Source organism: Cystoisospora suis, assembly GCF_002600585.1.
Source record: "Cystoisospora suis strain Wien I chromosome Unknown contig_3602, whole genome shotgun sequence".
Lineage (NCBI taxonomy): Eukaryota > Apicomplexa > Conoidasida > Eucoccidiorida > Sarcocystidae > Cystoisospora > Cystoisospora suis.
Window position 1 is genome coordinate 1 of NW_027156397.1, and position 14,996 is coordinate 14,996.

The following is a 14,996-nucleotide window of genomic DNA, read 5'->3' on the forward strand; positions in this document are numbered from 1 at the left end:
TCCGTGACAGAGGTTCCCAGGGATACTTTGGGAACCGCCAGCACTATGGGCCGGGGAGGAGGAGGTGGGGGAGGGGGCGGGACGGAAGGAGGACGACGGGAAAGGGAGCCGGGCGCTGCTCGGTCAGGAGAGGTACGGAAAGAAGTGCCGGAGGCGCACCCGCGAAAGGAGGAAAATGAGGAACACTGGAACGAGGCTAACAACCGCGGGGACGAAGCAGTAGGAAAGGGCGGCTGTGAAGCAGATGGCGAGGCGGGAGTGTAAGAAGATGAAGTGCGAGGAGACAGCGAGACCGGCAGAGGCACTTGTTTTAGCAAACGTGGTGACTCGCCTCCCTTACCTGATCTCGGGCTATCAAGATCATGCTCGTTCGTGTCCATCTCCGCGCTCTGAGACCTAGATTCTGATCCTCGAGCCCAATCTTTCCCACTCAGACCGTCCACCGGATCGCCTCCTTGGGAGACAGTTTCGCTTCCTGAGAACCAGCTGGCTGCCGTCACACGAGCGTACGATCTAGACGAAAGGGACCGACCACCGCAGGTTAGGGACTCATCGACCACAGTGCTTGCCGAAGAAGTGCCCAACCCAGGTGTAGTGGCACCCACGGAGTGGGATAGCGGCGGCTCTGGTTCTCCACCGCTCTCATGAGGGTGCGAGTGTGCCAGAGAGCTGAAAACGACGCTGGTAGGTGAAGAAGACAAAGAAGACTGGGAGAACGAAGCGATTCCTAAGTCAGAAGAAGGCTGCGAAGGCGCTACTGCAGAAGACGACAGAGGCGACGAAACCGAAGACTTGAAGGAAGACGATACGGAAGAACAGAAATCCCCTGCCGGCAACGAAGACGGAGCAAGACTGCGAGGAGGTACGTCGCAACACGGAGACGACCCAGGCACATCCGCTTCCAGCCCAGACACAGCTGCACTACCATCACCTTCGCCGGACTCGACTTGACGGCCTTGGACGTGACCACGTCTGCGACTGTGTTCCTGCGCGGCTCTCTCTGTCTTCTTACTGTCATCGAGTTCTTGCGTCTGCTGTCCCAGTCTGTATGCGTCATTGTTCTGCACGTCTTCCTCTTTGCCCCACCCTTCGCCCCCCTTCTCCCTTCTCGGTTGCTCGGGTGCTCCGCCAGATCCCCATGCAGCATTTGTCACTTCCATCTCTTCACTTCGTCGCTCCACACGGCCGCGGACCTCCATGATCCCTTTCTCCTCTGCCTTTCCGTTCCCTCCTCTAACGGAAATCTCTTTTCTTCCTTCTTCCCTGTGTTGTCTCTCCCTGACATCTGCCACGGATTTCTCTCCCTGTCTGCCGTTGTTCTCTGTCGCTCGCTCTGCTCCCAGGAAATCTGCCTGTTCCGGTTCCTCCGCGTACTGTCCCCCTGTCCCCCTCTCATTCATCTTCGTCGCGTGAGGCACGGAAACGTCCCACCGGCTTGCTCGCCCAGCCCTCCCATTTGAACCTCCCTCCCGCTCCAAGTGTCCTTCCTCAGTATCTGCACATGCAGTCTCGGCAGCGCGCCCAACGCGGCATTCCCCTTCGCACTCAATACACGCTTCCGCCTTCTCTTCAGAAACGGCAGTAACAAGAAGCTTGTCATCTCCTTTCCTATCGCACCTTATAGGAAAAATGCCTTCGCTTGAGCGATCCGAGTTGTCCTTCTCTCGATCATGACTTCCGGTTTCTGTACCCGGTCCGGCGTCTGCTATCCTACTTTCGACGGCTGGTGATGGCCCTTCTTTTGTGTCTACTTTGTGTCTCTTTCGCTCCATCTGTTCGCTTCTTCGTTCGTGCATCTGTGTCCCTGAACCACCTTTACTACCGCAGATGCCTCTTTCTCCACCGTCCTGTGAAGTGCCTCCAGAATCACTCGGAGCTCTGCCTCTGCCACGGCTTCCGTGATGCCTACGCGCGCTTGTTCTCTCCTCCCGATCTCGAAGCCGGCTGCCTACAGTTGCTCTTCCCCTCTCCACGCTTTCTGTTGCTCCGTCTCTGCTGTCAAAAGAAGACGACCGCCGTCTCTCCCTATTGCCGGCCTGTCTTTTCCAAGGGCCTCTGTGATGCCGTGGATTCTCCTGGTAGTCCCGCCCCCGTCTCGCGAATTCTCCGCCACCTTCTGCACGATATCTTCGCCCTGTGTCTTCCCATGTTTCCCGCCTGCTTCCCTCGTAGGGACCTGCACGGTAATGTCTCTTTGGGTAGTCTTTTTCCGTCCCGTCACGCCCTCTTCCTGAAGAATACTCGTCTCTCCGTCTTCTCCTGTCGTCTGCGTGAAAATCATACAGATCCCGACTTCGTCTTCGCCCCACCGCGCGATAACCAACGTCTCCTCTTCCCTCATCGTGTTCTCTTCTTCTCCACCAGCTCTCGTCCGTTTCCGGCCTTCTGCCTTCGCCCCCCTCTGACTTCTTTACAGCGCCCTTCTCTCGACGATCTGTCCTTCCTTCCCTGTCTTCCTGCTCGCTTCGTCTAAAGTAGTCTAGAGACGGAGATTTGCGCTGCCGCTGTCTCCCCTCTTCCTTCTCTTCGAATGCCCTTCTCAGTCCGCGGTCCTGTTCTCTTCTGTGGCGCCTGCTTCCTGCGGTCTCTTCCCTGTGCTCCTCGTCGCTCTCTCCCCCTCCACGCTCGTCTCTTGACCGTGTCCCCTTGCCTTCCCATCTACCCGCATACCTCACTCCTTCCTCTCCCTTGTGCTTCCCTGTCGAAACACTGCCTCTCCTTGGTCTGTCGTCTCCGTGCTCCATGATTCTCCCCTGCTCAGTTGCCTCTCAGAATTTTCTCAAAGCATCCAGCTTTCCCTTTACCAGCCTCTGCGCACAGACCAGGCACCTCCGCCGAAGGGGTGAACTGCCCCCCTGCTCGCCGCCTCAAGCGAACTGTCGATCCACACAAGTTCCCTGGCCCGCGCTGTTAGCTGTGCGGTGAGGGAATCCGACAGCACGGCGAAACAAAGCGTCGGCGACGGTAACAAAGAGAGGACGATGGAAAAGGTAAAGAAACCTAGACAGAAGCAAACGGGTGAAGACGCGGATGAGACGAAGCCGGATAATCCGGCGAAGAGGCAAGCATGGGATACACGAAAGGAGAAGAATAGAAAGGCAGGTTAATACACAACTCATCAAAAAGGCAAAAAGCCAAGCTGCGACTTCTCGTTTCTCCCTCCTACTTCTCCACCTGCGTTGAAACAGGCATAATTTCATCTATGTCACCTAGTCGGGATACGCGCGAGCGGGCGGCGGTAGCTACGGGCAACGCCCCTCGGGCCACATTCTCCTCCCCGAGATTTCCAGAAGTCCCAGTAACAGTGCTCTCCCTATCTCGCTCTCACAAGCGTTCGGCACCGCGGCCTACTGTTTGCGAGAGTTAGGAATGATGGCGGAAGGCGAGAAACCATGCATGTGACCACGGCCATGTCGATTGCGTTGCGTCTCCGACGCCGGACTTTGACAGGATGGCCGTCCCGTGACCTCTCAGGACCTGGATCGAAAGCGCTAAAAGATATTGTGTAAGCTCAGAGATGCGCAGACACTCCCCGCGGGTTGTCGTTCGTCGATGTGCCTGTACTCCTCAGGCAGCAGGTATCACAGACACTGCGTGGTGTGTGGAGCCCATATAGCCAACCCAGTGGTGTGAAACAGAGAAACCTCGAACACAGCATGCGCCATGAAAGGGTACCTATCAGGGAGTGCCAGATAATATCCGTGAGTGGATACCGGTATGCAGTCTCGTTGATTTGCCTCGGTAGAGGGTCCCACCTTATAGCTGCACTCGCTTACACATGCGCCTTTCCCCATCCAAAGAAATGGTGGTCCCCGCGGATTCAGCTCCGAGCACGGCGAAAAACACTCACACGGGAGCTGTAGTAGAAAAAGAGATCACCCCGGACGAGCGAGGGCACAGACGCGCCCCTGCTCATGGCGGGTTGGATAGAAGAAGACCATCGCAACCACGCATCCACCACGCCACACCACCCTGTCAAATAGGAGAGAGGCGAAGGCCAGCTGAAAAACTGAATTGACCCCTTTTCCCTGGTGCGCGAGTCTTTTACCAGAGCATGTTGAGTCCAGATTCTGCCCCGCCAGTAGCCTCACAGTGTACCGCGACCCCGGACGTTCGCGCGGCTGGATATCAACAAGTTCTGCAAGAGGATGCACGGAGGGCCATACTGAACCCGTCCTGTGATACTGATACAGAGCGGGAGAAAGCGGAGCAGCTAACGCGGGCGGTCGCCCGTCCGGCATGCATGTCTTGGCATGCCGGCCCCAAAGAGATTAAAGGAAAAGAAAAAAGAAGCGACGCCAGAGCAGTGACTTCCTAAGTTGAATCAGGCTGGTTCCTGCCACATGCCGTGACCGGAGACGGTAACATACTTGGGAATACCAGCGTGCCGGCGTAAGTGTTGGCGGCAAGTGGGACGCTCTAGTTGACCCTGTAAGTTTCTCCCCTTAAGTGATTGCATGCGCTAACCGATCCCCATTTGCTACTCGTGGTGCCTCGCTTTAGGACCGGTGGGCTAGCACTGTTTGTCTCTACGCGTCTCCTGGCACTCCCCACACACGCTACCGTTGTTATGCAGATGCATGCGCTTCATCTCCGATTCTCAGGCGGTTTTTCCCATCGCCGTCCTGTGGATTTCTGGTTGTTGCAGGCTGATGACAAAAGGCCAAACACGTGTCTGACTTTTAGTCCACGTTTTTGGTGTGGGATTCCTTTCGAGTTCGCCGAAATGTCGATCCAAGTTTCGAACAATCAGGACTTTCAGCATATCTTGCGTATCCTCAACACTAATGTTGATGGACGCGAGAAAGTTGTGATTGCCTTGACGGCCATCCGTGGTATCGGGCGGCGCATGTCGAACCTTATCTGCAAGAAGGCAGATATCGACACCAACAAACGAGCTGGCGAGCTAACTGCTGACGAGATAGGAAAGGTAAGCTGAGATCCGGGAGGACACTTTTTTGTTGGAGTCACTGCCGGATGGAAAGGGAACAGCCTGGCATGGGCCGCTCTGAAGTGCCGGGAAAATCGCCTGGAGCCCTGGTGCCGCCGTACAGAGAGCTTTGTACTTAGGCGTCTGCTTGTCCACGATTTTTATTTCTGTACTAAAGAAACTTGCAGTTTCCGACATGCTTCCACTCGCTTTCTAGGGACCTCGACAGGCTGCCTGGCAGGCCCCGCCTTGCGCGCGGGACGAGACAACTTTCGCCACTGAAGCACTGAGAAGCTAGAGTGTTGCTATCGATTTGGTCGGACATGTCAAGGCAGTTTTAAAACTCGAGCGCCGCAGTCCACAGCATAACCGCGTGGTCTTGGTGAAATCATTGCGTGTGTCTGTCAGCGGCGGGGGAAGGGGTGTCTTTTCCCGTGACACGTGCTTGCTCTGGCTGCTAGTAGGAGGTAGAGCGCCGAGGCCATCCCAATTGCCGAGATTTGTTTTCTCTGCTGTTGTGTAACCGCATGTGCGGTGCTCGAGTTCCCCGTTCCTCGAGAAAATAGACCGATCCGTCTGCAGTTGCTGAGACAGGGAGAATCTGAGGGCGCTGTTCTTCTTGTCTCTGTGTAACTGCGGTAAACGGTGCCTGCCTTGCTCCGATGCGGCGTGGTCTGGTTGGGGACCAAGTTTGTTTTTCCGTGCGTGAGAAGTCTTGCTCTGTTTTGGGTGGCTGGTGGTTTGCAGGTAGTTGCGATAGCGACTACACCAACCCAGTTCAAGATCCCGTCATGGTTTCTGAACAGACAAAAAGATGTCAAGGACGGAAAGAGCAAACATGTGGCCGCGAATGCTTTGGACACTGTGTGGCGTGAAGACTTGGAGCGACTCAAGAAGATGAGACTTCACAGAGGGCTGCGTCACTACTGGTCACTGAAGGTGCGCGGTCAGCACACGAAGACAACAGGTCGACATGGCCGCACTGTCGGTGTGGCGAAGAAGAAGGGTTGCTGAACATTGTCTTTTGTGTTGTGTGCTTCATGGGCTTCGGGCCTACCGCGCACGTGGGCGGCTTTCGCAAGGTACACGGTGGGGCCTGCCAGCGTCTATACTGACAGGCAGAGTTCTATGTGGTACTGATGATTTGACTGCGTTCTCAAAGATCCGATAAGTGTGGACACCAGGCAGCATGTCCGGCCGGCCGTGCGGAGTCACAGATGAGTCGCCTCCCCCTCGAATGTCGTATTCGCGAGACTGTACTCTAGGACTACCATTGGAAACCACACTTTACAGTCTGTTCAGCCACACACAGTGGGAGTGTAGCCGGGTGTCATTTTCATCTGCAGTGCCACCTAGCTACAACAGTTCAGTATGTCGAGCGCTACGTGCAGGAGTGACTGATGCGGCTCTTCGATCGAGCCGAAGGGCCACGGCCGCTTGGCGGGGCGGCTCAGTCGAAGCCACGGCCCGAGGCAGATGGGAAAGGCCTCTCACGAGCCGCTTGCTGGGTCTCCCTGTAGTCAGGACAGTGTTCGCAGATCGTATCTAGTTCTGCTGGGCCGGACAGGCGTCAGTTTCGCTGACATGAAGGAACACGCGATTGACGTTCCAAGAACCCATCAAATGTGCCGGGGTACTGCTAGCCTCCGCGATGTGTTTCTTTGGGACAGGGATCCGGTCCTGTCAAATCCGCTACAGATGCGCCCGGTGCCTCACAAATGACCGGGCAGTGCAAGGCGTTGGTGTGCCGTTTCGCCAGGCGCCCCCCGGTGAACCTTGGTACAGGCTTCCGCAGGTAGGTATTTCCCGATCCACATAGTCGCTTTCTGAACGGCTACCACCTTTGCTTCGCATGGCGAACGATCCCTCATTGTCTTGTAACACCACGCACGTGCCTCGGAACCACGCGATGCCAGCCCAGCTTTTCGCAAAGACGCCAGGCTAGGGTGAGTCGCGGTGATCTCCGGACGAGTCCGCTGGTATTCGGCAGTAGTGCCGGAGGTGCTCAACACCCTTCACAAGACTTCTAGGACGCCGCCCACACATTTTTGAGCTGGCAGCCTGGTATGACTTGCTAAAGAGAGCACGCGAAGAGCTGCCGGAGTACCAGTCGGGACGACCCTAAGTGCTGCCTCGTTGCACGTGGACGCATCTGAATTTACCAGCCAGCAGAGGAGTGAAAGAGTAGCAGCTCGACCGGATGAAACTTAGAGGCGCATGATGCGCTGTGGCTGTTGGTAGCTTCCTTGTTACAGCCTACGACATGGACGCGCAAGTCCCGACACCTGCCCTACTGATCTATCCAACTGGATGGATTAACCGGTCCGCAAACTCAAGAGGGGCCCTGAAGTGCTGTTGCGGGTGAGGAGAGCGTACGAGCTGCGGCGTTACCGGAGAGGTACCGACGCCTGTTTTTCTTTCGCTACTTTTGAAGCACCTTCTTTCCAGGCGCTCAGAATTTCTTGCTGCAGCAGGTCGACCCCACCGGGCAGCGACTTGACTTTCGACCGGGAGTCCAGTACTCTCCCAGCGCCTTTGTTGCCGGCTCCCCCGGCGTTGGTCGACCTTGGCGACAGACATAGTCCTCTGAAACCTTTTGAAACTGTGACTTCGGTTTGCGTCCGCGATCGTCGCGGGGAACCGACTTGGCTGGAAGTTCGCCGACGAACAGGAGAAGAAAGACAGGCGGACTGTCGGACGGTTGGGGGAAGTCTTGCTGTTGCTGAACCGTCCGTTGTTTGTAGTCCCGGTGACCCGGCAGCTACTAACTTCGGGGGGCCTGTCAGAGCTACTACCGAGGAAGGAAAGGGGGACCGCTGCGTCTCTTCTGCATCTCTAATGGGCACGGAAAGTTCGACTGTTCTTGCATCCGTCTCCAGGCCGCTGTCCGCAGTTTGCCGTGTGAGCTGCTCAGCCTCGGCCAAGTGGACAGCCAAAGCAGAGGAGACAAGACGGACGCCTTCCTCTGGCTGTACGCATTTCAGACCTTGAAGGGCTTTCTGCAGCTCGAGGCCTGTGCATATTGAAAGGGAAGAGACACGATCTGCATACTCAGCCCGACATGCTTACAGTCGCGAGCACGCGTTCCCCTTTTCTTGCCGCGTCTGCCCTACATGACAACACTGTAGACTCTTTCGCTGCGAAAGCACCAGTAAGTGTAGGCCAGTGCTTCCTTTTTTCCTGAAAACGCGCCACAGTCATTGCAACCGGCAGCTGCCTTGTGGCCCCCTGCCGAGCTCCTTTTGTTTGGTACCCGGTGCAGTACCTCTCAACAATCTCTAGCAGCTGGTGCTTCCGAGGCCTGCCGACAGCTGAACTGACTATATGCGGCCTCTCTCACATCATTGTTCGTCGAGGCTGACACCCGCACACCAGGGTGAGAAGACTGCATTCAGCTTCTCCTGGCCTAATGACGACGAGGTCCTCCCACCCTCGCAGCAACCTCACTAGAAAGCGCGTCGTAATCCCAAGTCTCAAGTGCGGCCCTTGCCTCGCGTGCCGGCAGAGTATGCTTCCAAGTGGGACGCCCCGAAGCGGAAAGACAGGAACTGAACCAGTAGTATCGCGGTGCTCTCTGTATCCCGATCGTGTTATCTTGAGAAGTAACCCGGCCGCAATTCATCTCGAAATGAGGCGCACCCTGTACGTGTGTAAGACTCCTTCGGAGGCCCTGGTGCTTCCTCCGAAGAGTATCAACAGCTGTGGCGTTCTGCCGGTTGTGATACTCGATGAGGCGCTCCACGCGATTCTCGAGGGCGCGTCGCTCTGTCCCATGCGCCTCCAGGAGCCTATTGGACTGGCGTTCTCGCCTGAGTTGTCTGAGCGCTTCTTGTTCCTCCGCGTCCATTCGCTGCTGTGCCCGCAGGCGCCGCTGAAGCTCTTCCGCCTCGTCATACCGCCCCTGGTGGCCTGCATACATGCAGCAGGGCCTGACGCCTGCCGTCCAGCCTTTACGTTCGGCCCCCTCTCTGGTCTACCCAACAGTAACTTCCTACAAGACACAAGACCGGTGGCTATCACAGACACGAGAATACAGATGGGCAGAGGCTTACTTTGCACGGGCCGCACTCAGTCACACGGCATCCCAGTGAATATAGGACTGTGCAAGTGCGACGGCGGACGTGAAACGATCAAATTGACAGAGCCCCCGTGGCAAGTACGCGCCTCTTCAGGTATTCCCATCCGGGCTCAGCTTCCTGCCTAACGCGGTGTAGCTGCCGACCCGCGTATGCAGTTGAGTTAGCTGGGAGAGCTGAAGGCGATTCAAATCACGGGCAAAGATGACAGCTTTTGCACCCAGCGCTGATACACTTGTCGACTCACACACCTGGCAAACAAGTTACACCCAAGAGGAGACCCCACATACTATTCTTTCGGATGGCGTGCTCCGTGTGTGCTTGTACTGGCATGCGTGGAAGCATGCATCTGCGGGACGGACCCGGCCAGACGCCCGTGACGCGACAAGTTGTGAGGCAGCGGCAACTCCATTGTCCGCGCCGCGGAATGCAGCAACACGCGAAGGTTGCCTAGCTTCGTGCCTCCGAAACACCTGTCTTCTCGGACTCTGTCTATTGGTCTAACTTGAGATCCACGGTGTGGATGAAGACGGACGTAACCTTCCCCACCCCAGCCCGTACGAGCTCGCGTCTCACGGGTCAGAGCACGAGCGCGAGTCACGCTATCCTACCTTGGCCCTTTGCGTGAAGAGGGATTCCACGCTTCGTGACCTCTCACGGATACGACGAGCCATTCTCTGCCAGTAGACTAAATGCCATAGTTATCTCCGGTGAAAGCCCGACTAACCAATGCCGAGCAACTGCCGCTGTCCGGGAGTCCGGGGGGTACGCACAAAAATAATCGTGTCCGGGAACCTTTGCCTTTGCTGCATCCCCTGACGCACCGAGGTACTGCATTCTTTTCTGCAACTCAAAAGCCTCCCTCCGAAATCTTGGTTTTGTCTTGTTCTCTTCCTCTGTCTCTTGTGTCGCGATGGTCGAGAGTTCGGCTTTCTGTCTTCCCTGAAGTTGCGTTCTCCACTTTCGGATGCGCTCTACCACCTCAGGGAGTTGAACCGTTTGCCACTGCATCTCAAGAGTGTGAAGCTGCTTCTCGTACGCCGCATCAGCGTCTGAAAGCTGGCGGTAGTGCCGACAGAACAGGCGACATAGTCCTTCGAGTTCGCACCGGTACTGTAATTCTTGAAGAGCGGCTTGAGCCTCTCTGGCTTTGCCAAAGTCTCCCGCATCTTCGCACTCTCTCTGGTGCTGTTTCAGAATCTTCCTGACTGCGAACTGGAGATCGCTTGAGGCGAGCGGGTTGACCGCCATTGTGCGTCATCCCGCGATGCAAATGATTGAACACGGAAAAGCCCTATCAGGACTGCTTTATGCGTCCTCAGGAAGAGGAAGTGGTGAGCTGTACATCCACGGCAGACTGTCGCAACGAGAAAAAGGACGACGACTTTCCATTTCAAAAAGAAGGCGCAGAAATTGCAAGCAAGAGATGAAACTGCGATGATGTTAGCTCGCTGCCCGTTCAGTGAGGCTTAGACGTAGTTCACCGCGTAGGCCACCACCTGCCACTTGATGGCAGAGAGGTGGACTTTCCTGTGCCATTCGTCGGCCTCGCACACGTACGCCGGGTTTAGGACGGGACAGGGAGACTGCTGAGACGCACGTACTTGAGCCGTGGCAGCAGGGTCAAGCAGCGGTGCCGTGGGTCCGCCGAAGCCCAACGCGCGGGCTCCACCCGTACTGGGAGAAAAGTTGTGCAAGTCGCAATCAGCCGCTGTGCGAAGAGAGAAGAGTAAGGAGAAGCTCCCGCTTGAGATTATCTTGGAAAGGCACGAAAGGCTACCAGTATGCATGCACGGGGGCCCGCGCATCTAGCGTGGGTGTTGGCCGCAGCCACCCGGGACCTGCGTCGTATGCTTGGCGCCAAAAAGGTGATGAAGCCGCATGTCCACAGCCAACAACACAAGACACGTGAGGGACCTACAGAGATGTGCGCGGTTGCTATCGGAGTCATTCCGCACACCTCCGAGCTGGCTCCGACAAACCGTACGGGAGGAAGCAGTGTGCACTCTCCGCCTGCGTAGCAGGTCCAGCGCCTTTCTGGTACCTTCCCGTCTCTTAAGGCACCCCGCGTTCCAGAACCACTACACCCTACACAGCTCTTGCCGTTGCAGGCAGCACTCTTGGCTGCCTATAACAGCGTTACTGTAACCGCTCACCGACTGACTATTAGCCGAGTGAACACTCTCGCTTTTGCGGGCGTATCAGTCGGCAGTAGCACTACCTGAATTCCCCGAAGAAGTTTTCTCAGTGCCGCTTGACTCTATTCCAGACGACGCATCGTCCCGCTACGACTCGTTCGCGAGCCCTTCCTCCGGGTGACTCCCGTGAGTGTCCGGGCGAAGCCGTTGGTGAAATGAACCAGGAAGATCGGGGTGCTCCTTCGTGAGACTGCAAATCCGCTTGCTTACCTGCTGATCGCAGCTTGTAATTCTACTTGGACCCTTCCATTAGTCGAACGTTTCGCGTGGTACTAATCAGCAAAGATTCTGGACTATCACTGTGTATTCACGGTAGTGCTACGGGTAGTGTTGAGGCGCAAAGCGACAGCGCGCTCTGGGGGTTCGACGTCCGCACCGTAAACGGGAAAGTGAGTAGATTTCAAGGCGATGCGTGATGACAAGGACTGCCTGTATCACTGGCACGGCGACGGCAAAACTGAATGATGAACACCGACTAGTGATGTTCTCTTCTATTCCAGAGGAATAACGTCTAGCCCTGCTACGCTGACTTTGATACACGAGCCCACTACTACCGGAACCGCTGTCAACAGCTCATGGTACTGGACATGCCGTGTACCAGCAAAGCGGGACGGAAGTCAGGCCAGAGATCCAGCAAACGAAGATAGAAGGCTTAGGGCTTCGAAGGCAGACCGCGAGCAGTGGAAAGAGGCAGGCATCGCGATTTGCTCGACTCCTGTCATTGGCTTGCGGAGCTTCCGACGGTCTGGCACATACATCTGATATGCCGGCTAGTAGCGACCGTGCCCACCTTTTTACTAGGTAGCCGTCACTTCAGTAGCTACGGTGCGCGGCACTAGTTCCAGAGTGCTACCACGGTCACGTCCGAGTGTCCGTCTGCTATGTTGGAGACGTGTGACGCCTGCGCGTGTAGCATCCGCTCCAACGACGGGAAGGAGCTGGGCCTGTTGGGCAGGCAGAGTGTTTAGACACGCCAGCCGGGCGGAGTGCCTTACAACGGCCGGCAAGAGACGCCCCGGGGCGGCGGAGAGCGAGAAGTAAGGAGAGAGTGTTCTTTGAGTATTCAGTTACGAGGAACGCCACAAATTAATGGCTTTTCCTGTAGTTTTTAGTTCTACGGAGTCAAACGCCTGAAACTCTGTCAGAAGAGCAAACGCAACACCCACTGGTAGCCGGCGATTGTCGGAAGCGTGAGCGGAGCTCCGACTGTCACCGTTTCTTTGTGCCCCCTTCTCACTGGAGGTAGTTGATTGCCCCCTTTGAGGTTTGGAGACATTTTACCGTGTTACGTTTAGTGAAAGTAGCCGCTGCTGCAGTCCAGAGCACGGCGGACCGTAGCGCAGTGTTGCCGTAGGGGAGCGCCTGCAGCACAACATCCTGCCGCAAAACACGAAGGCGAAAGCGCTGCAGGCTTCCGAGAGAACATGTTGACAAACGCAGAAGCTAGGAAAGGCCAGACACATAAACCAGCTGCGAAAACAAGCAAGGCGACCCTGAGGGTAACGAGGAGAAGCAGCACGCCTAGCGTGAAAAGAAGTCGGGAGAGGGGTCAGCGGGCGGGTGTGAAGGGGTATTGTGAAGCGGTGTTGGCAGTAGTAGTCAACGGAGTCTGAACGGGTGCTGGGGGAAGCGGTAAGGGGAGTGTGAAAGGATGCTGGTAGAAGCAACGAGAGCATCACCGCATCCCGTAAGGACCAGTCCCGGGAGTGTAATAGAACCAACGCGGGCAGTGCCACCAGCGTAGACGACTGCTGAAAGATATCTTTGGTTGTGATACTGTCACAGAAGTCTGGGAGCACCTTCACGCACTCGGTGTCGTGTGCCGTGATACCTGAGCCGCGTACAACTCCCTCACACCCCTGTTAGTTAAACGCGCATGTTACACGACACACACAGCGGGGCAGCCGAACATCCGGGTCTTGTCTAGGGATCTCCGTGCCACACTCCGTCGAGATAACCGTCCGTCCCGGGTGCTGGCACCCACAGTCCGCGATAATAGAACGACGGAACGCGTAATCGACATGGTAGAACCAAAAAAGCATTCACCAACTGGCACCTTTCCCCCGGCCCAGTAAGTCGCACAGTTATCGGAGTCGATAGCGCGTTTCAGGGCCTGCCGTGTCGGATGGTTTCATTGGCGGCGCCGTAGGCAATCATACAGCGCCCCTAATTATGTATTCGATTATTCGAGGCGCATAACTTCGGGGACTCGCTGTAACGTGGGAATCACAGCAGGAGAAAGCACGGGACAGATAGGCTGACGCATCTTCGAGAGAGCCACGGACAGGCCACGCTCGCTGTCTTGTTCGTTTTCTCTTCCCTTGCTGCGATGCGTGTCTGCTACGCGAGCGACGCGACGCCACCTGGCTCCGTACCACCTGTGGCTAGTCAAGCATCTGTTCCGTGCAGAGCGTCCTGTAGCATTCGAGCTTCATTTCCCAGACCGCACCGTCCTGAGATCCCGTCTGTCATCCGTAGCAGCGTTCTAGAGAACTTCGGAGAGCGCGATTTTGTCATACAGGGAGGCTCTAGGCCTTCTGGGCGGCAATACGCTATGTGCTTGCTGGCCGGCCGACTCGGGTTATGGCGAAGGGGACTACTTTCACGCGGGACGATGGGGACAGCCAAGCAGGAGAGAAGAGGAGGCGAAACTACAGGCATGGCGGTGCTGACACGGAGATGGCCAAAATCGCGTGTTGAATGCCGAGTACTAAAGAAAAACCGCGAACGCCGACGGCGACCCTCTACAGGGGTCTGCCTGTTACGGCCGCAAGGTAGACACAGCGGTGCGGGGACTGGCTCGAATGGCAACGCTCGATAGACGCTACGGCTGCCCGCGCCTCCAATGGCCGCTACTCTTCTTTACAATGAGTATAGCTGATTCAGGCCCTGTCCGGGCAGTCACTCTGTCTTTTGATTCCCGTTGTGAAATACGGCCAAGGGTATCTTCTGAGCGTCGGATCTGCTGGAGAAGAGTCGTCGGGATCATGGATCTCAGAGCGGCGCGACAGCCTCCTACACAGAGTGTGGTGAAGACAGACGTACCCTGTCAGTGAACGGGCGGGGCCGCACGCCGACATTGGCTTGACGAGCGCAAGGCCCCAAGAGATGGAACTTCCCCTCTTGGCTTTCGCTTCTGCCTTTTTCTGAAACATCTTCAGAGCTTTTATGAGCCTCCGCTGTCTAGTCTTCTCCGTAGCGCCTCGCACCACGGCCCGGACTACGAATGACGCGACTGCAGGGAGCCGAAGGAACCGCTTCGTCCGGAAGTGCTGAGCTGCGACTTTGAAGGGTGAACATTAAGAGTGTCTGATATTTTTAGGCCGTCATGGGCCGGAGTGACGGAGCCTTGTGGCCCGCGGCTGGGGGACGGTTGTGATACAGCGTCTACCGGGTGGAACTGCAGCTTTTCTTGGACACCCCGGTTTCCAATTTGGTCTACACCTCCGACTGAGAAAGTTAGTGTTAGTCCGTTTTCTCTCCCGCAATGGCGCAGACAGCTTCCCTTCTTCTATTCTGGATGTGCGTGCTGCGGTACAGTCCGCTTGTCGGGGGCGTCGATGCATCCGAACCAGTCAACACTAGTCCAGCAGCACAGACTTTCTTCCCTCTCTCTTCTCTATTCACCAGCCGGAGGACAGGCCAGTTGAGATATTCCTCTCATCCGCAGGATGGCCTGGACACTTCACCGACGGGAGTGGACGGCAGGCATCATTCGACAGATGGAGAGAAGGAGAGCGAAATTTCTCTTTCTGAAAGCTTCATTGAACTGAGTGCCGTAGCAGTTCCGCC

General features: G+C 56.4%; 4 protein-coding genes across 4 annotated transcripts; 2 read left to right on the forward strand and 2 right to left on the reverse strand.

Moving 5' to 3' along the window:
* Positions 1–4,358, reverse strand: CSUI_006982 (uncharacterized protein; the record flags this gene model as incomplete). The annotated part of the gene is made up of 1 exon (XM_068067132.1): positions 1–4,358. A coding segment is annotated over exon 1 (2,744 nt), but the record flags the coding sequence as incomplete, so codon positions are not given.
* A 171-nt stretch (positions 4,359–4,529) lies between these two features.
* CSUI_006983 (40s ribosomal protein) lies at positions 4,530–5,944 on the forward strand (the record flags this gene model as incomplete). Its single annotated transcript, XM_068067133.1, has 2 exons — positions 4,530–4,930; positions 5,678–5,944. Exons 1-2 carry the CDS (start codon positions 4,571–4,573, stop codon positions 5,942–5,944), a joined length of 627 nt encoding a protein of 208 aa, XP_067920890.1. The 5' UTR covers positions 4,530–4,570.
* A 580-nt stretch (positions 5,945–6,524) lies between these two features.
* CSUI_006984 (uncharacterized protein) lies at positions 6,525–10,257 on the reverse strand (the record flags this gene model as incomplete). The annotated part of the gene is made up of 3 exons (XM_068067134.1): positions 6,525–7,943; positions 8,570–8,839; positions 9,780–10,257. 3 exons carry the CDS (start codon positions 10,255–10,257, stop codon positions 7,318–7,320), a joined length of 1,374 nt encoding a protein of 457 aa, XP_067920891.1. The 3' UTR covers positions 6,525–7,317.
* Positions 10,258–13,675: 3,418 nt separating this feature from the next.
* Positions 13,676–14,991, forward strand: CSUI_006985 (uncharacterized protein). The gene has a single exon (XM_068067135.1). The coding sequence runs from the start codon at positions 13,759–13,761 to the stop codon at positions 14,023–14,025; it is 267 nt and encodes an 88-aa protein (XP_067920892.1). The 5' UTR covers positions 13,676–13,758; the 3' UTR covers positions 14,026–14,991.
* The last annotated feature ends 5 nt before the right edge of the window (positions 14,992–14,996 follow it).